Source organism: Rhinolophus sinicus, chromosome 15 (assembly GCF_057876585.1).
Source record: "Rhinolophus sinicus isolate RSI-liver-muscle chromosome 15, RSI-T2T, whole genome shotgun sequence".
In the NCBI taxonomy this organism is placed as follows: domain Eukaryota; kingdom Metazoa; phylum Chordata; class Mammalia; order Chiroptera; family Rhinolophidae; genus Rhinolophus; species Rhinolophus sinicus.
Window position 1 is genome coordinate 115,612,676 of NC_142515.1, and position 21,675 is coordinate 115,634,350.

The 21,675-nt window shown below is 37.8% G+C and overlaps 1 protein-coding gene across 4 annotated transcripts in view; it reads right to left on the reverse strand.

The window, feature by feature from the left end:
• Window positions 1-234: 234 nt before the first annotated feature.
• SMAD1 (SMAD family member 1) overlaps window positions 235-21,675 on the reverse strand; it is a 70,057-nt gene continuing 48,616 nt past the window's right edge. For all 4 annotated transcript variants that reach the window (XM_088792587.1, XM_088792590.1, XM_088792588.1 and 1 more), the window contains 5 exons: window positions 16,199-16,456; window positions 13,558-13,674; window positions 10,206-10,427; window positions 4,721-4,977; window positions 235-1,612 (listed from right to left, as the gene is read on the reverse strand). In XM_088792587.1, the coding sequence (XP_088648713.1) occupies window positions 1,469-1,612; window positions 4,721-4,977; window positions 10,206-10,427; window positions 13,558-13,674; window positions 16,199-16,456 (998 nt within the window). In that variant the 3' untranslated portion in view covers window positions 235-1,468. The remainder of the gene's footprint in view (window positions 1,613-4,720; window positions 4,978-10,205; window positions 10,428-13,557; window positions 13,675-16,198; window positions 16,457-21,675) is intronic.

The following is a 21,675-nucleotide window of genomic DNA, read 5'->3' on the forward strand; positions in this document are numbered from 1 at the left end:
AGATTTTGCTATTTTGTTCTTTCTTAATTTTTAAAGTTCCACGTGTCCGCTCCTTTCTGATTAAATAGTGAGTCTGTTTTCTGCACGATTCAGTCTCCATGTCTCTGTGTTAGTAATTTAGTTTGTTACGTTTGGCAAAGAATATCTGAGAAAAATCTCTCAAGAGAGTAGTGAATCTTATGGATCGTAAAATCTAGTGTGTGAAGAAAGGAAATAACAAATTTTTAATCAAAGTAAGCAATAATGACAGGTTTATTTAAAATTTCCAGTAGAGAAAACCCACTAGTTTTGGAATAAAAGTACTCAATGTATGAGAGCATAAGTGAATATAAAAGATTAGCAGAAGAAAAACAAAACCAAACATAGTACAAAAAAATTTAAAAAGTTTGAAATGGATTTCAACAGGGATGTTCTTTAAACCCTCCAAATACTTAACAGTTACTAAGTTTGGCAAACAATTCACTTGAAAATTAAAGCCTATTTTTGTACTGTAAACTCCATAAAAACTGCTTATTAAAATTCAAGCACTCCATACAATTGATGTTGAAACATATAGGCAGTCAATTTCAGAATAGCAGGAATTATTCATTTGCTCTCACAGTTATATGAAATTAACCAGCTGCATAACTGCTTTCTGGAGCGAATGAGATAGAAGATGACAAAAAAAAAAAAAAAAAAAAAAGGTAGGATAAAATCTCTAAAAAATTGAAACACAGCAAAATTCAGACATCAGTTTGTTTCTTTAAAACAACAAACTGAAGTTTTACAGTATATTCTACATCTGCAGTTGTCATTTCCCTTACCTCCCCCCACCCCCTCAAATACTCCTAAATCCACTAGTCTAATCAATTCTTAGCTTCCAAATATTCTGTACAGATATATTTAGCAAAGAGCATATGCCTAACATTATTCTGACAGCAGTATGGTTAGCATACAATTTTAGGAAGATTACTATGTATATCATCAAGATTAACCTTTACTTAAAAAACAAACAAACAAAAACCATTACTAAACAAATAGTTTTAAAATATTATGAAAACCCATGAAAAGAAGACTCAACATGGGCTCTAAACCTGATAAAAACACACTTCAGAAAGACTATTAATGCTAAACTTTTGCCAAACGATGACCTTAAAGTGCCAAACACAAAAGAATCTCTTAGGACCGTTTTTTTCCAACAGATAATTTGTCCCTGGCTTGGCCATCTCTCCTTTAACTATACACAAAGTCCTGCTAAAAGTATGCATTGTAGGTGATTTTACAATAGAATGTTAGAATGTAAACTAAACAGGTTCTTGATATCAACAGTATGTTACCAAGGTTTTTTAAATTTCTGAATCCAACAGTTGGTCACAGAGGTCAAGTATTATCAAGGCTCCTTTGTCAGTTCTCAATCGTGTCTGACTCATCCATCCTTCAAGTACATGCAAGGCTCAATAGTTTGCAAGAGGCAGAAGCCCTAGGCCATTTAAGACACAGATGAAATAGGATTATGAGGTGATCCCATCTGAGTAAGAACTTTATCCAGCCACTGGAGGGGGCCGTGCAGATGGATCTCAATCCAGCAGGGGGTGCTAGTAACATCTTGGCGGTGGTATTCGGCTCCCCAACCCTAGAAACAACATATTGGAGGTCATTCAACTTGCTTAACTCAGTGCTTACACTTATTAAGGAAAAAGACTTCACATAATCAGACACTTAAAGATACGGGTGCTTTCCACACACTTGCACACACAAATGCACACAATTTGGCAGGCAATTTCAGGGTGTGTTCACAGATTCGTGACATTCATCTATGGATTCTGGATTAAGAAGTACTGGTCTTGGGGAATGAATGTTTTAAAATACATTATAAGGCTGTTTTAATCAAGACAGTTTTAAACTTCCATTTTCATTGCCCGTTATGTTACTGATGGTATTGTAATAAATATTATTAAATTCTCACTTGATCCTTAAGAAAATAAGGACAAAGTTATGTTAGACAAACAGACATGCTGTTTTTTCCCTATGCAGCCACTGAAGGTCCTCCTATTAACACGGATTTCTTGAGCTTTTAATCTCTAATCAGAACTGGCAGGAGCACGAAAGTATCCAAAAAGCTAATATTGACAGCTAATAATTGCCTTGAATCAACAGATTCCATTATTCATTTGTACAAGAAGGTAGCTTGCCAGATTATCTCCAGGATTACTGAATTAAGACACCAAGTTTGCAGAGAAGAAAGTCACTATGTGAAAGAGAAAAGTGAGTTAGCTATTGCAAAGATCAATAACTCACCGGTGTGGTGGACACGGAATATGAAATTCTGATAAACTCTTGTTTCATGAGGAACATCAGAGAAGACTGGGTTCTATTTCTTTGAAGGCAGGGATCAGGTTTTATTTATCTTTGATCTCAAACATCTAGCACAGTGATTGGCACACAGCAGAAGCTCTATAGAAATACTTGTTCAGCTGAACTGACACAGATTTTTTCAGACTTTACTGTGCAAATAATTTATAAAATATACGTTTTGTGGTAAAGTCCAAAAAAGATCATCTTACAAATAGCACAAGATTGGCTATTAATATTACTCAAATGTCCTGCACCATTTCTCTAAGATGCTAACTGTGAGAGGGCCAAGTATCCAGGCCTTATGATAATAAAGAACAATGTTGTACTGGGCGCAAATGTTTTGTTGCTAATGTATGATAAGCAGCTGCCCTTTATCATGTCTGCAGGAGTTTTAAAATAAGATTAGTTTATCCTTAACTCTTCATTCCAGCACTTATCACATTATAATTAAACACGGTACTAGGCCATAAGCATCTTGAAGCTAGAGACTTTAGGTGCTTTCTCACCTTTGTATTTAATTCTCTGGAATAGTACTAAAAGTATTTGTTGAATGAATGAAATCTAACACATTTTTAATGCATACCTTGTGTTATAAACACTTTTTATTAGCGTAAAGGTTGTTTTTACTTGTGTAAAAGTAAATAATTAAAAACGTGTAAAAGTAAAGTAATTAAAATTGATTGGGTAATCAATATGAAATGAGTTTGAGGAGAAAGCCAAATGAGCATTAGAGTCATAAATTCTTCTAGAACGGCCCTTCAATAATAAAAGCCTCAGCAAGGGACCTTAGCAATGACTGCCACAGTTCTCGACTCCATTCACCCATTTTAAAGAGGAAGAGCATGAGGGTCAGAAAAGAATCCCCAGGTCTTAACCACACAGTTAAAATGGCACACAGAACGAGAACCTCGATCTCTTACTCTCAGAGGTAGTCTTTCTTCCACACCAATAAAAGCAGCACACAAAAAACAATGCTGGCAAGTCACTGTCCTCATTTTAAAATTCATTTTAGCCCAAATGCTAAGTCAAAAATGTTAATAATGGATGAGAAAGGTCTGTGTCGTCTCATAGGTGCAAAACATACAGGTAAAAATCCTCCTTTAATACTAAAAAGGTGCCAGGCTCAGCTATGAAGCATTATAGAATTACGTTTCGAGAAAACAAACACTAAGAGAATACAATGAAAATCTGCTAACATGATTTAAAGCAGGGGTAAAAAAGATATTCAGGGAAAGATACCTTTGATCTAAAGGATGATTAACAAAGTCAGGTTCCAAAATTGCCCTCTGTAATAAATACATTACAAAACAGGTTTAACAACAAGTTAGGTGAGCTTCCGAAGAGAGGACATGAAAGGTGGTTGCCTCACCCAAATATATAATTAATTTTGTTTCTCAAGGTAACAGGATAAAAATTTATCTTTGAGAACTCAGAGATAAGTCAGTCACTAGAATAAGTTACTGACTCATGAAATCTAATCAGACATTTTAATTTTTTTACATTTCAATGGCATCTTAAATTCTTTTTTCATTTCCCAGAGGTAGAAAAGGAGGCAGCAAAGAAATCAATTATTGAGAGCAATGTCTTTAAACTTCTCCCTCCTCAAACCTTACAAGACAATCTTAGAGCTAAAGGCATCTATTTCTCTTTGGGCAAAGGCCTTATTAACTTTTGAATTATAAGAAAATCATGAGGTTTACTGGAACCATTTAAAAAATAATAAAAAAACCTCGACCAATCAAAAATAAATCTCACGAGACGAACTTCTATTTTTACAAAAAGATCACTTGGTTATAGTTGAAACAAAAGCAAGAGGTGTTACCATCATAAAAGTATGAAAAACAGAATGAAAAGAAAGGGGGGGATGTGTTTATTGAATTGATCTCAAAAGACAATCATACATTTAAACTATACCTACATGTTAAGTATAGAACATAACGTACTGTAATGGTATTACAATAGCTTAAATAGCGCTATTCAAATAAGGAAAAGTTATTACAGCCTGCTACTACTGACATTTAACACACACACTCCTATATTCTGATGATACTCAACTAACTCCTTACTTAATGTTCTTCAACTTTACATGAAACGATGTACAACGAATATAACGAAACCAATTTCACCACAGGCTAATTGATAGAAAAAAGAGTTAAGTCTCTGTGGTATCTCATCAATGTCATAACAAAATGACGTTGAATGAAACGATGTTATTCAAGGACCGGCTGTTTTCTCCTAATAACTGATATCCTTGTTGAAGTCTAAAAATGCCTAGATAACATGTGGGCTTCTATGGACATGTATCAAGAGGAAATAGATTTGCACATTGGGGGAAAGCGCAGCAAGGCGTGTGAAACCCCAACCAGAGGAGTCCGGGCTCACTTACCTTCACAAAGCTCATGCGTATAGTACACATTTTTGTGAGCTCGTAGACGGTCTCAAAGCCATGGTTCACAGACTGTGCCAGTAACTGAGCAAATTCTTGGTTATTAAAAATTTTCAAACTACACCCACTCGGGATCTTGCAAACAGTAGTAGGATGAAATCCGTGATGGTAGTTGCAGTTCCGACTTTGCACAAAGATGCTGCTGTCACTGAGGCACTCGGCATATACCTCCCCTCCAACATAATAAAGATGGACGCCTACAGGATGACAAAGCATAGAACTAGTCACTCTCGTTTTTTTACAGCTGAAAAGCATCTGTGTAGCTTCAGCGTATGAATTTACATGGATTTAAACTCTGGCTAATTAGAGAAATATTCTCCAACTCTTGCACAACTGAGAAAATCTTAACTAACTGTATTAGTTAATACAATGCCCATATGTCACCATGCATGTCTTGGTTTCTAGGAAATAATATAACAGTCTATTAAAAATTTGTGACAAAGTACAGCCATTTCATCTTGATAAGCATTTAATGCCCTATTTGGTCATGGATTGAAAGCACAGTCTCACTTAAATGTAGCACAATAAAGGTGGACTTTATTATGGGTTCCTGCAAGTATTTATCACATACGGTAGTTCTCTGGCATTTACTTTGCGGCTAAGCTGTTTGAAAATTTTTAGGGTAGGAGAAGGGAGGATCGAACAAAGTAAAAGAACTAGCAAACCACAGGTGGAGGAAGTATTGCTGAGAGCTGTAAGATGTAAGGTTCAGGGGGAAAAAAAACTAGAAAAATTACTCATACTGTGTGGAATCTGATCTCACTGAACTACCATCTGCTCCCAACTTCTTCCTGTGAGAGCTGGAGTGCCAGGAGTGTAGGAAATTGATCCTACCCAGACTTTAAATAAAGGAAAGGGGGGGAGAAAAACCATTCTGGCAAAGCCCCACACCATTAAGGGCGATTACTTTATTACAGGCCACCCAGCAAACACAGTCACATCCCCTGTGGCTTTAAACCATCTACCTTGCAGGGAACGATGGCCCGGCTTAGTGAACATTAACACTACGTCTCACACAAAGTATCACGTGTTGTGTTTATATGTACACAGGGTGGCTAAGATTTCTGTAACAATTAAATAGCTGCTGGACCAGAAGTCCATTTTTCTGTCTGACGTAGAGAAAACAATGTAAGAGTGTGTGTTGTGTGTTTTTGTTTTTCACTTTTTTCCCTTGATTATAAAAATGAGAAATTCTCATTTTAGACAATTTAGAAGGTAAAACAAAATATAAAGAAGCAGAGAATACTCTCACTCCTTTAGTGACCTAGAGGGAAGAACTGTTAGCAGTTCGATACACTATTCGGTTTTGAGTATCATTAAACTTTCTTCGCAAACATTTAAAATATCTACATGATTGTAGGGATACAACCATTTATTTAAGTATATTCCCGTTACTGGACCATTGTGTTTACAATAATTTTCTGCAGTTATAACAATGCCATGATAAATGTGTCTGGATCATTTTTTATAATATCCTTAGAAGAGATTCCTGGACATTAAATCATTGGATTGCAGGCTCTTGATTCACTTTGCCAAACGACTTTCCAGAATGCTTGTATCAATTTACACCCTCACCAGCAGCGTATGCGTGCCTCTCTCATATCCCTCATGCCAGCACTGAGTCTGAGTTTAAAACAAAAGCAAAATGTCCCTATTTTAAAGCTGAAAAACAGTATTGTTTTAATTTGCACATGAGGTTGGATATGACTTCATGCTTATTAGCCATCTATGTTTCTCTTATGAATTTACTGTTCATATTTCTTACCTATTTATCCCAGTGGGGTTCTAGTATTTTTAAGAATTTGTTTATGAGCTGCACCTATAGGAAAGATATAAATAATTTACTTCTTATTTGTTTCCTCATTAGTCCTTTGTCTTTTAATTTTGTTCATGGTATTTTTTTAAACCTATATAAGTTTGAAATCTTTCATTAGTCAAATCTCTTCCAATTTTTTCTACTGCTTTTTATGCTTAGAAAATTTCTACCTCTCTGATCAAATATATTTTCTTCTAGCTTTTTGATAGCTTGCTTTTTAAAAAAAATTCAATTCAATCTATTTGCATATATATTTGAACCCCTGGCCTCACCCAAAAGCTAACTTTGTTATTGCAGGACCATTAGAAGAATATTCTACTGATTTGTTTTGCTCCACTTAACATACATTAAATTTTTAAATATAGTATAGTCTGAGTTTAATTTATTCTACTGTTTTGTCTGCACACTGATTTAATTGTAGTTTCATGTTTTATTAACCCCAACATCAAGAATATTTTCTATACTCTTCCATTAAAAAATTTAGCTATTTTTACTTGTTTATAATATTCAAAATACATTTTCCAACTTTCAAAAAACATCACATTGTGATTCTGGCATAGATTGTTTTAAATTATAAATTAAATTAGGAAGAATGAATAGCCTCAAAAATTTTCTCACAATATTAGGCCTTCTCTTTAAGAAACACAGACTGTATATTTAATTTATTCAAATTTTCTCTCTCAGTAAAATTTGGTTTTCTTTACATAAATCTCACATATTGCTGGTTCCAATTATTTCCCACAAAATTATGTTTTCTGTTGCTACTGGGAATGTAATTTTCCCCTCCAGTATATCTTCTAATTGGTTATTGCCAGATTAAAGGAAACTGATATATAATTTCCAAAAATAGGTTCTTTAGGGGTTTCTAGATAAACAACCATATCATATGAATCGACACAATGACCATAAGTAATACTGACAGGGGAGAAGGAGGAAACGCACTCATAAATTTCTGACACAAGTAGAAATTAATAAAAACTTCCTGGAAAGTAAATTGGTCAAATACACCAAGAGCCTTTGACCTACTAATTTCACTTGAATCTATCCAAAGAATTTCAGCAATCAATTAATTAATCATATCATCTGCAAAAAACAATTATTTTGGCTTATTTACATTATCTGTAATTCTACATTTGAATAAACTACTCAAGGCATCTGGAAAGATTTTAACAGCATTCCCAGAATTCTTATTTTCTTCCTAATTTTTAATAGGAATGTTCCAGAGTACAATGGCTTTTTACTTCCTTGGGGCAATGGTCAACTTTAGAACTTAATGAAAAATATGTCCCTCTGTCCCAAATGTATGCAAAATTGTGTTTATCTACAATTTCAGGGGTTTACAAACCACAGAAAAATATCTATGTTATGAACCTAAGCATTTATCATTAAATGTGTAGTTTAGGGCTCCCCCCCAATCATATTAAGGAACTATCTATTAATTCCTGTATTTTTTTTGTTCAGGGTTAAATGTTATACTTCATGTCAAATGTCTTTTAAGTGTCTATTAACCTTTTAATTTGGTCCACTGTTCTAAATTTCACAGTCGGTCATTTTTAAAACCTGGTACTTTGGAAATAATTTCAAACTTACAGAACAAGAACAAACAACAACAAAAATAGAACAAAGAACACCCATATAACCATCATCCGGATTCATCTATTGTGGCAATTTACTCCATATGCTTTACTATTTGCAGCCCCGTCCCCTCTACTCTTCCACACACACCCATATATACACATATGTACATACATACATATACGCATATATACGTATATAAGCGTATACACACCCTCATATTCTCATACATACGCATATATATATTCTAACACAGGATTGTTTTAGATTGATATATACACAGAGGGTGCCAATAAAAAAGTATGCACATTTTAAGAAAGGAAAAAAACTATTAAAATTGTAATACTCAATATACACTGATAACAAAAGATAACAAACCATGTGCCTACATTTTTTTGGTACCCCTGGTATATAATATCTTCCTGAACCATTTCATCATGGCCTTTTACCTCTAAATACTTAAGCGTGTATTTCCTAACAGGGGTATTCTCTTCCATAGCCACAGTACATCAGCAATGCCAGTACATTTAACACTGACATAAATACTTTAATCTACCACTCATATTCTAATTTTACCTGTTGGCCTCAATAATGGCCTTTACAGTATTTTCCCCCCTGTCTGCTACAGGATCATGTCCAGGGTCAGGTTATAAGATAGAGCTGATCTATCTCTCTAATCTCTTTTAATTTGGTATATTCTCTCATCTTTGCCTTTTGACATTGATTATGTTGGGAGAATACAGTCCCTCCTCACTTTTTAATAGAACGTTCCTTATTTTGGATTTGTCTGAAGTTTCCTGATGATTAGATTTAGATTTGCATTCTCAGCTGGAATTCTGCACAGGTGGTGTTATTTCCTTCTCAGGATACTACATCTGGAGGTCTCTGACATCCATCTGTCTCTCACTAGTGATGACAATTTTGATCTCCCAGTCAAGATGTTGTCCAATTTCTCCACTGTATAATTGCTGATTTTTACTCTCTCTTGAAACGAATAGGCAGCCTGTGAGGAAACACTTTAAGACCATGTAAATATCCTGATTCTTATTTTAAAAAATCCTCTATACTCCGTATCCATTAATGATTCCTGCCTGATGACTACGAAATGATGACTTTCCAACTCCAGCACTCACTACATTTACCAATCATCCTTCCCCCTTCATTTACCTATTTATTATTGGCATGGACTTATGAATAACTATTGTTTTTCAGGGTTTAATATTCATCACTGTACTTTATTCTGGTGCTCAAATTACCCTAGAGTTGGCTAATGAAAGCCCCTCCAAGTTGCCTCCTGTGATATGTCCACATCATTTTCATAAGCATTTCTTTACTTCCTGACATAACAAAATGTTCCAGGCTCATCTTGTGCCTCCCTGTCCCAGTCTCCACAGGGTTTATTTTTTGCCCTCCTCCATATTTACACGTCTCTGATTTCACAGTGAAAACCTTATTTCACAGAACAATACTACACATTTAGTCATTTGCTTAATCTTACAATACCTTCTGAAAGTTTCAGAACTGATTCATTCATACTGCTACTAAGTAAACAAGTCTACTAAAAACACACAGGGTTCTTTGCAATTACTCTACCCTACCTGCCCCAAACTGAGGATATATAGCCAAGTACTATATTCATAAGTTGTTTTGGATTAATTCTCTTTTTTATTACCCAGTGAGTTGTTGTTCATCTGAAATACATTAGGTTTACTTGTTTTAATTTGCTTTTAGTTTTAGGTTATAAGCAATTTTTTAACAGCAGTTCTGTTCTGTAACAATAGATAACAATAGACTCGTGCTGCCAAACAGCAAATCACTACCTCAGCTAATTACTACCAATCATTATGAGTTGATAGACCACAAAAATCACCGATTGGAAGGTGAACTTCCTGAGAATGCAAACTGGGAAAATATTTACAAACTGCAGCAAGTACGTATTATCTGGTGTTTGCTACACTAGCTCGTACAGGAAAGACTAGGCAGCTCTGGGGAAGCAGGGACGGCGCAGACAAAGAGGTAAAAGGGAACACGCACCTTTTCCGATGTGCCGCCTAGTGTTTTCAATAGTGGAATTCCGATTAACATTGGATAGCAGCCCAAGACAGAAACGGTTCTTATTGTTGGAAGGATCAGTGAAGCCATCCACCAACACACTTGTGGAGGACGCATGGAACGCTTCACCCACGCGGTTATTGAGCTCGTAGTAGACAATAGAGCACCAGTGTTTTGGTTCCTCATAAGCAACAGCCTGAACATCTGTAAAAAAGGAAAGCTTACAGTCAACCACAGTTAGTGCCTCGGGCTCTCAAACACTGAAGCTGTGTTGTACGTCCAGTTGGTTCAGGATCATGGCACGAAGATATGGAAGAGCAATTGCTATTATAATGTATACGGTTTAGCTATGACGTCTGAAACAGGTACTGCTTACTAAGTATGACGTTCTCCTTTCGTTGGACAATAATATTCTCCGATCTGTCAGATCACCGAAATGCCAGCAAAGCAGGCATACCCGCAGCACATGCTGAACACGCACAATATGCTACTAGCTCTGTAATATGCCAAAATGGAAACTACCCCCATTCCAGACCCTGGCTCACCATCTAAAGAAATGCAACAAGTGGTAAGTGAAGTGAAAAAAAGGGGGAAGAGAACAATAGAGGAGAGGAAATATGCCAAAGGTGCTGGCCAAAAAAGGAATTCCTTTCTACAGAGCCGCAGTATGCCGATGCTTTTTCAAAGCAATGAAAATCAGTTTCTAATTATTGATAAGAAGTTACTTTACTTCACAGGGAGTTGCCAATAACTACCATAGCTACGCTCTGCTCCAGTCCTCAGAGGCAGGAAGAAACCTTGCCAGCTGGCTATTCTTACAGAATGAATCATATCTCTCTCATCCAGATTTCATGCTAACTTCCTTATATTTGCTTTAAGTCATGCAGAGCAGGTGTGTTTTGTCTCTCCATTCCCAGAATGGGCCAACAATGGAAATTACCCAACTTTACCGACAGGATGCAGCTTGTTAAGTCAAATCTCTTAAGACTAACAAATCTCCCAACAGAACATGCTTCTAAACATTTGCAACTAAAAAGGTTCTAAAGAGAAGTTCGTTCTGTAGTAAAATCTCTTATACCACCACGTTAAGACATTCCAGGAATACAAACTCCGTCTACCCAGTATGCCAATATGCAATGATTTGAGGTTTATGAAGTCTTGGGTGTACAATCATAAAAAAAGAAAGAAAATGCACACTGGCGGCATGAACTGTAACTGTTAAAGCGGAAAGTACTTCTGTTTTCTTAACATCAACCTCCACAAATATTAAAATGCACTTTACTTGAGAATTTGGTAAACAAGAAAAATGATCATTAAAAAAACCACACAAACATCAGCTGCTTTATACACTTAAGCAGGTGAGCCGAAAACAAACATACACTCTCTTCTGTTTGCTAAGGAGCTATCCCTTCTGAATTTGCTCTTATTTTAAAGAACAACATTTTAATGATTTGCAAGTGCCAAACCTTAAGTAAGGCCACAACATCATTAAGAGAGGGCTTTTATCAGCTATCAGGGTTGTTCAAAAAACTATCCATCTAGGTTGAAGGTTGACAATTTTTTTTTCTATAAAAGACCAGAAAGGTTTTGTGGGCCATATGGTCTCTACTGCAAGTATTCAACTGTGCCCTACTAGTGCAAAAGCAGCCACAGCTAATAGGTAATGAATGAACACAGCTGTACTGCAATAAAGCTTTATTTACAAAAAGAGGCAGCAGGCTGAATTGGCCTGTGGGCTATAGTTTGACGATTCCTGCTCTAAGAAAACCACCAAAGGTAAAAACAACAGCGACAAAAAGGCCAACATTCCTTCCTCATGAAAACATTCTCTGTAAACTTATTTTAACTGGGGGGGAAAAAAAAAAAGTAAGCAATTTAAAGGTCTAGTTCCTGAAATCTGACATTATAGGCTTAGCAATAGCCAGAGCGTCCACAAACTCATGAGTATACAGAAGTGCTGTGTCTGTTCTTTCCTGATATCCTGTTCTCCAAGTAAAAATTCCAAAGACATGTGAGATAGGAGTTATTTTCCCCAACCAGAATCTTTGTTGGCTCATAATTATACCATGTTTCCCCAAAAATAAGACCTAACTGGAAAATAAGCCCTAACACGATTTCTCAGGATGACATGCCCTGAACATAAGCCCTAATGCGTCTTTTGGAGCAAAAATTAATATAAGACCCGGTCTTATTTCCGGGGAAATGGTATGTTTGAGAGGATGTTCTAGAGATGATCAAGAGCCGTAAAATATGGAGCCAATAAAACAGGCATGAAAATCTGTTACAGATTAAAAGGGTGTACATTCCAGTTTATTACACTGTGCATCTAAGAAAGGTGCTTTCAGTTCACCGTCAAATTTTGAGAACTTAAATGCAAGCAACTGTGACAAAGTCTGAGGTATCTCCAATTTTAATTAAAACGTTGATAAGAATGAAATAAGACATACTCAGCAGTCGAATTGCATTTAACTTCAATTTGCATAACATTTATACAAGTTCCATGAGCCATGCCACGTGCGGAGTGCACCAGGGAAGCACTTTCCTCTTATTTGGGAACAGTTTTTATTCCCGGTGTGGCGATGACTTTCTCCTGACACTTCTTTCCCTGAGCTCCCTGAACCCTTCAGCCTACTCAACTCACCCCTGCAGTAGCTCTGGATGAATGAGGGCAACCTCGCCTCAGTCACTGCCAGGGCACATGCAGAGCTGGAAGCAGACTCACCCTCCACTAGAGAGGGCAAGAAATGTCTGGTTCTGCTTCAAGTTCTTCCAGGTGAGAACAGGAAAAACATGAGCCTCGATTCCTTTTTGGAACACGGTTAGAAACAAATGAATACAGCAAGAAAGAAATGCTATTAGTTTGTTCCTCTTGCAGTTATACGTAAATGAGGGCTAGAAAATAGATGGGGTTTATGAAGATCTATCCTAACTACAAAAGAACCTTTTGGAAAGCTTTGTTATATGAACTTCTAAGTCTGGAAATCACCAGTGGAAACTCTATTTCGGTATTGTTTGGCTCATTGTTTCTCAAAACCCTTTTGTCTTTCCCTTAAAAATATTCTTCTATCAGCAACTCAAAATTATTAAGTATTGAAGCTCTCAACAGATGACTACACAATTACACTCAGACCTTCACTAGTTAAATCTGTATTTGTTCTTCATGTAAGAGACTTATTAGTAAGCCAAATAACTCTTTCTATAGAGCTTCTCTTACTGGGCTGTCTTTCTCAAATTGCTATCTTTATAATGACTAACAGAAATTTGTGAGAGAAAGTAACATTTGGACAGATGAACTTTAGGCCCTAAAAAGGGAGTAAGCAGCCATGCATTTTACCTCCTCTGCTGATTTCTGAGGGCAGTGAAGGCGCCATCATATTTGTGTCCATTGGCTGAGAGCCATCCTGGGTCATGGGGTCTTCAGGAGGCAGGTAAGCAGGTGGGGGTGTATCCGCTACAAAGTTAAAAAAAAATGTTTTTTTTTTTATCTTCAGTAAACACACACTTGTTTACTAAAATTCTATGCTGAAATTCTCAAGAGATTAAGTTGCCATTTCAACCTTCCAATCAGAAGACTGGTTACTACAGACACTGGACTTGATGCAAACTTGCAGAATTACTATCATCTCACCGATGTTCTAAAATTTTAGTGAAAATTCAGTGAGGAGGGGGAAAAGCACGAAATGCCAGTTCCAAAAGCTGTCTGCCTACCCAGGATCATGCCATTTAAAAACAGTCAGAGGAGCATTTAAACATGCTTTCATGCACTCTATTTCGAGAGGGATCTCTGTTTTGTAGTTTCACCAGTGGATGGAAAACCTTTGAATGCTACACAGGACTTAACAGAAGGAGCTTCAGGGTCTCCTGCATTAAATCCATGGGCTCTTAGGAATTTCCCAACTGAGTTTCATCACAATCAACTTACTGACTTAAATTGTTCATCTCCCGAGACTTCTGGCAATCTGTTAGGACTCCCTTCTCCCTACCCACTAGTTTTAAAATCCCTAGTAGCAGGGTAATAGAAAACAAATCAGATTATCACGGTTATCTTTTATTTCAGAATTTACACATATGTTTCTTCTGGGACGCTCACTGCCAGCAGGCAAATAAGAGGCAAACAATATGATTTTTGAAACAAAGAACACTAACATAAGTCTTCTGTTTTCTTAAATAAAATAAAGGGTATGGGTTTCCCACAAACAATTCTTTGTGATCAAACTTCAAGTTCCTCAGTGGCTATGGTGAGCCACGTAGCTGTTACGCAGAGCGGGGAACAAAGTCTAACCTCAGGGAAGCAGGAACAACCTGGCTAAGTCCTCTGGACCACCCCCGGCCACTAACCGCCATAAACAGCTAATAGTGCTCCCTGGAGTTCTCAGACATTTTCAAGACCGACTCTGCAGCGGAATCACAACCCAGTGATTTCCACCGTCCAGCTGCTAAGAAGCAAGAACTCAGAGAACAAAGACAGGCCTGTGGGGACCTTCTCTGGATGCCTTGTTCACTCTTTCTCCATCTTCTTTTAATTCGGGTTCTTCCGTGCAGCCAGAACACTGACTCGGCTTTACTTCAAGCCAGGAATGAAGACAAAGAACCTCCTCTGAGACCAAATGCCACACATTTCTGCACACAAGCTGGTGAAGATTTCACGGGCAACCTCTGGCAGGCATTAGCACCAAGAGGGAGCAGAGTAGCTACTGGTGGTGTCCACTATTCCCTCAAGGACCTCTTCCACCCCGGGTGACTTTCTCTTCTCCATATTTCCTCTATTTGGCCTATGTCTTAATCCGTGGCAGCCAGGGGGAAAGTGTAAATTCAACCAATAATCTTCAGTTTTTTTCATTCTTGGGCCCACCCTGGGTTTGCCCCTGCAGCTATCTCCTCCACTACTCGCTGTTCATCAAACCCAATGGGTCTGGGAAGGAGTGGACAGGACATCACCAGATGATATTAGTTTGATTTTTAAACTAAGGAATGTCCCACCCTCATCCTGAACAGTTTTGGACTGAAAAACAAACAAAACAATGCAAAATAAACAGACTTGAAATAAAACGAAGCAATACAAATATCCATAAAAGATAGCAGTATCAAGTGTGAACCACTTTTCAATTTTTGAGGACATATCAGCACTGTTGTTGAATTCGAATTTACTTAAAAAGCACTGCAAGTGGCCCAATAAACACGCATGCCCACTCGTTTTCCCTTCTTGAAATGTTAATAGGTGTCAGGTATATCTTTGTTTAGAGTATCTTTCTTGAGGTCCACTGGCAAGAAATTTGGCACTAATCATTTTGTTCTTCGAGATGCTTGCTTATTCACCTATGAACTTGAAAAATGTACTCTCCTAATTAATCATTTATTTTGATAAATATTACACCACCAGTTAAGTCTAAAAAAGGAGGATAATTGTTTTTTGTCTTTGCTAAGTTAAACAAGCAGATGGTTTCCAGTACTTCTGTTGCAATTCCTTTGTTGCTAAAGTATATGTTTCTCGGGATTACATCACCACTTAGATGAATTTAATTAAGTAGGGGGCTGTGATCCCTCAGGAAATATTTTTTCTGAGGTTGCACTGATAGCAGAATTTTTTTCCCACATATGAAATGATGTTGATGGAGGCTGTGTTTCTCCTAAAGCAAATGTGTGCAACGCACAGTCTTTCTTTCTCTCTTTTATCACGAGTGAATCCTGTAACGATGATGCCACTCCCCGAAGGATACAGCTGTTTTAAAACCTTTCAAAATAAAAAAAAACAAAACTTATTCAAGCAACTGTGGCTGAGGAATAAAATGAGGCATGTGCTTATTACTTGGCCCCGGGTGTTCTTTCAGCCACAGTCGAATGCTGGGTTCTAGAGCACAGCACCAAGTACCAGAGAAGAAAAGCTCCCTTCATTCCAGGTGTACCAGCTTCTCCTGGACACTGTGATACCAACCATCTAATCTGACCACAGAACAGCACCCAACATTCCAACCTACCTGGCATCTGAAAAGGGCTTCCTGGGTCTGAGCTGGTGGGAGAGTGAGGGTAGGTGCTACTGCTGCTTCCAGGAGAGTTCGGGTAGCTGCTATTGGGAGAATGGGGAAACGGATGGTTGTTGGGTTGCTGGAAGGAATCCGGGAACGTGGCATTGAGTGGCATGTGAGGCTCATTTTGTCCTAAGTTACGGAACTGAGCTAAGAGGCTGTGCTGCGGATTATATTCGCTGTGTCTTGGAACCAGCACTGGAGGAAGAACTGGGAAAAAGGAAAGAGAAAAAAAAAGAGACAAAAATGAAAATGTTGAAAATCTGTAACAACGTCACAATAAAGTTGAAACATGATCTGTAAGTAACAACAAATTATCTGAACCCTGTCCTGCTGCCAGCTCAAAAGCACCATTCAAATGAAAAGGCATTTTCCACTCAGGAACAAATGCAGTAAAAAAGTAGTGTCCTTAGTTAGCATTACTGATGACTTACGCCTGAGACCTGCAGCATTGCAGACAGAGGAAAGGCGGCAAAATACATTCTTTTTGGTTAAAATGTTAAGTGACGCTTCCCTACCTTTAATGTTTTACTAAAAATCAACGCATAATTAAGAACCTGTATCACCACTGACAGTTCCACTTTCATCCTGGCTGACAAGATTTTACATTTAAGAGTTAATATTTATTGAATAATATGTATTATTCACCACAAATGTTTTAAATTGACACATTAACTCACTTTCAACCAACAGGAAGCACAGTAAAGAAAGTTGAGAGGGTAAGTATAGTGAGTAGTATAAAATCCAAATGCCAATGAACATAGTTAATTAGACAAAATATGATGTTTTGTGGGACAGACTTTACATTGTGTTCTACTAGTCATACAGTCACATGCCGCTCAATAACAGGGACACGTTCTGAAAACATATATTCGTTGTTAGGCGATTTCGTGGTTGTGCGAACATCGTAGAGTGTATGTACACAGAGACAGATAGATAGGTAGGTAGGTAGATAGACAGACAGATGATAGACAGACAGACAGACCTAGATATACACAGCCCATTACTGTACTTGTACATGCTATACTTTCACAGGACTGGCAGCACAGGTATGTTTGCAGCAGCGTCCTCACAGGTACGTAACGCCTTATACTACATCACCACAGCTCTACAACTAGGTGATAAGAATTCTTTAGCTTCCATTATAATCTTATGGGACCATCAGCATATATGTGGTCCATCACGGACTGAAAAGTCGCCGTGCAGAGCATGACTGTACGTTACAAACCCCTTTTCTCTAAGGATCTTAATGTTTTTACCCACCTCTCAGTAATCCTTATCATTATCTGATATGAAAAAAAAAAGAAATAGGTTATAAAATCCACATTCCATTAACCAAATACTTAAGTATAAAGGTCAAAAATGTTTGTACCAGTAGAGAAGGAAAGAAAACAAGTCAAGGGCCGGCCTGGTGGCTCAGGCGGTTTTGCTCCTAACACCAAAGGCGGCCAGTTCCATTCCCACATGGGCCAGTGCCAGATGTGGCTCAGTTGGTTGGAGAGAGGGTTTTCAACCACAAGGTTGCTAGTTCAACTCCTCGAGTCCCGCAAGGGATGGTGCGCAGTGCACCCTGCAACTAAGGTTGAACACAGCACCTTGAGCTGAGCTGCCACTGGGCTCCCGGATGGCTCAGTTGGTTGGAGCACGTCCTCTCAACCACAAGGTTGCCGGTTCGACTCCTGCAAGGGATGGTGGGCTGCGCCCCCTGTAACTAAGAACGGCAACTGGACCTGGAGCTGAGCTGTGCCCTCCACAAGTAAGATTGAATGGACAACAACTTGACTTGGAAAAAATCCTGGAAGTACACACTGTTCCCCAATAAAGTCCTGTTCACCTTCCCCAATAAAAAAAAAAAAAAAGAAAAAAAGAAAGAAAACAAGTCATTCCTAAAAGCTCTATGTGATAGGAACCTAAGGAGTTAATAGTTAGCATGGTCAGAAGCCTCCAGAGGCAGAGCCACCACAAACGCAGTGATAATCAAAGGGAAGGGTGACTAACAGCCCTAAGCAGGGTTAGAGCCTCAGCTTCCTGCCAGAGGCACCAGATGGCTCTTCCCAATAATAAAGGCCCTTGGATTCCCTAGCTCGCGGCCTTGGCTAGAAAGAGAAACACAGCCCATTTGGTCAACTGTATGGGAGGAGAGAGGAAGAGATTTAAAATGTTACTGTTACTGGAAGTTAGGACTCAGAATCTATTTTCCCAAAGAAACAATACTTAGTGGCATTGGGAATTAAGTAGATTGTTGTGGGCTTTCCTGAGTATCAATCCATAATTTCTAAGCTTTCTATAGGAAAAAATGTTCTTACCACTTGGATTATCATGTACTCATGAGCTGAGACTAAGTGAAAATACGTTTTGAAGGTATTAAAATTTCTCATACACTGTTTAAGTTTCACATAATCCTGTACTCGTAGCAATAAGATTTGCTTATTTCCCTACTATTTGACCCCTTAGAAACGAATCTTTTTAGTGTAAGAAACGTATTTTATTTTTAGCACTGATGGAATCTGCCCAAACCAAGTCATCAAAAGAATTCCTCCTTCCACCTTTCAATCGCCATCTGAAATGTAAACTCCTTTGTTTTGCTGAACACAAACATTCCCGATAGTCATAAAGGCTCCCCCAACGCCAACAGAAGTCTATATTCCAAAATAAACTCATGCTATGAAATATCTCAATGCTTTTAAATTCCTTATGCAATCCAACATTCTCTTTTTCTTTTAGCTGCTGCAGCTTGAGTTACGCTTCCCAACTTGCCTTTTTTGGTCATCCAGCTATAGCCTCAATTCTGATTCATACCTTTAAAAGGGGGCAAATATTGGCCTCATCCCCTCCCCGCAAGTGCAGCACCAGACAGCAATCTGAGTCAATCCTCCAGCTCATCCCTTCAGAGGACCCCCTACCCCCCAAAACACACATTCTCCCCCCGAACCATCTCTCTTACTGGATCCCGTTTTTAGTGACGCCTATTGCCTGACAGGTTTAGAACTGGAATTCGCCTCTTCCTGTTGCAGAGGGCACTGTATTTGTGCACCCTGAGTTGCTCCTGCAGCAACTGCTGTGTGGTGAGTAGGGGTCTGGCTCTAAGGCACAGCGCTGTCCTTACTGCGCGTTACAGGTGAGATCCATCAGCTTTTGCAGGTAACCTGGGAAGTGAGCCACCAGCTACAACAAATCAGCATCCTATAGATGAACTTGACAAGGAAAACAACCTTTTTCCTCCCTCTGATTGTTAACATATTTTGACACTGCTGACATAGGTACAGGCATCTTTAGTAAACTTAAGAAATGTATTGAGGTATCACACATCTATACTGAAATGCACAAATCTTCATATAAATGCAATCGCATGTACTCTAGTGTCTAGCTTGTTTGGTTCAACAGTATGTCTGTTAAGACTCACCCAATTTTGTGTGTAGCATCTTATATGGAAACATTAGAATTTCTTACTTAGTTCCCCCACTTAACCTCCTCAGAAGATAATCAATTTCCTTTTGCTAGTGTATCCTTCCTGGGTTTCTTCTTGAAAAAAATCAAGCACATAAATATATGCTTTCAGAGTTCATTTTTGTCACTAAAAAGAAAGGCAGCCTACTATACATACTTCTGTACTTCGCTTCACTATCTCCTAGAATTCACTTCATTTTAGTTTATAGCAATCTTCCTCATTTGTTTTTACAGCTAATAGCACCACAGTTTATTCAACCATTCTCCCGTGTCTGGCCATGGGAGACAAGGGAGACAAAATACTGTCTAGTTTACAATATTTTACCATCATATGTAACACTGCAGTGAATAACTGAGTGGATGTATACTGTAGGACTGTTATAGGTGTATCTCCAGGGCAAATTCCTAGACGTGGAAAGACTGGGTGAAACGGTAAATGCAGGTATCATTTTGTTTTCATCAAGTACTCCGTACTAGGGTTGTACCCTTTTGCATTGCCACCAGCAACGTATGAGAGCGAATTTTTCCCCATAGCTTCCAGAAGAGATTATCTTTTGTCACGCTTTTTTTTTTTTTTTGACAATTTGATGGGCTAGAAATGGTATTTTGGTGCAATTTTAATTTACATCTCTCTTAATATGGTGAAAGTTAATCAACTTTTCATGTATTTCAGGGGACATTTTAGTATCTTTTTGTGAATTGTCTGCTTGTGTCTTTTGACCACTTTTGGTCTTTTTCATTTAATAATATATGAGATACTAGCTCATGATTTATTATACATTACAAGTATTTTATCACGATCTGTCTTTGACTTTGCTTATATGCAAAAGTTTATTTTTTAATTTTTTGGTAATCAAATTTATCAGTATTTCCTCTTATTGAATATGGATTTTGGTTCATAGAAAGCTTTCTCCTACACCCAGATTGTAAGGAGGAATTCATCCATGCATAGTCGGAATGCACATACAGTTTCTTATTATTTCAGATCTCTGATCCATTTGGAGTTGGCTTATTTATAGTATGAGGAATAGATCTAATTTTATCTTTTTCAAAGTGGTTAGCCAGTTGCCCCAACACCATTTATTAAAAAGCCCGTCTTTGTCCCTGAGATTGAAGGTACCACCATTCTCATAAACTTCCATACATTTATAGGCATTCCATTCCATTTTATTCCAGTCTGTGCCCTAGTACCACTCTGTTTTAATTATAGAAGCTTTATAGTATGTTTTAATATCTGATAGACTAAGTCAGCTTTACCAGTTCTTCCTTTTCAGTGTTTTGCTTGCATGCATCTTCTTCCATACAAACTTCATTATCACCTTGTCTACCTCCAGAAAGAAAAGATTATTGTTACTTTTACTGAGATCACATTATATTTATACACTAACTTAGTAAGAATTCATGTCTTGATGATGTTGAAATATCCTAGTTAAGAACCTAGTCAAGGTCTGCTCCAGTCTACTTTTGTGTATTTCAGAAGAGTTCCACCACTACTGTCTGCATTAGTTTGCTCGGCTTACCATAACAAAATACCACAGACCAGGGGCTTAAACAACAGAAATTTATTTCCTCAAAGTTCAGGTGGCTGGAAGTCCAAGGTCAAGGTGCGGGCAGGTTGGTTTGTCCTGAGGTTTCTCTTCTTGGCTGGTAGATGGCCACTTCCTCACTGTGACTTCACATGGCTTCTTTCCCTAGTGTTTTCCTGTGTGTCCTAATCTCTTCTTCTTATAAGGACACCAGTCAGATTGGATAAGGGCTCACTCCAATGGCCTCATTTTAACTTCTTTTACGGCCCTATCTCCAAATAGTCACATACTGAGGAACTTATGATTAGGGCTTCGGGTATATAAATTTTGAGGGAACACAATTCAATCTATAACACAGCATATAGGTTTAGACATTTCTTATTAAATGTATTCATACGTATTCTGTATTTTCTGTTGCTCTTTTAAATGGGGTTTTCTCTTCCATTGTATCTTCTA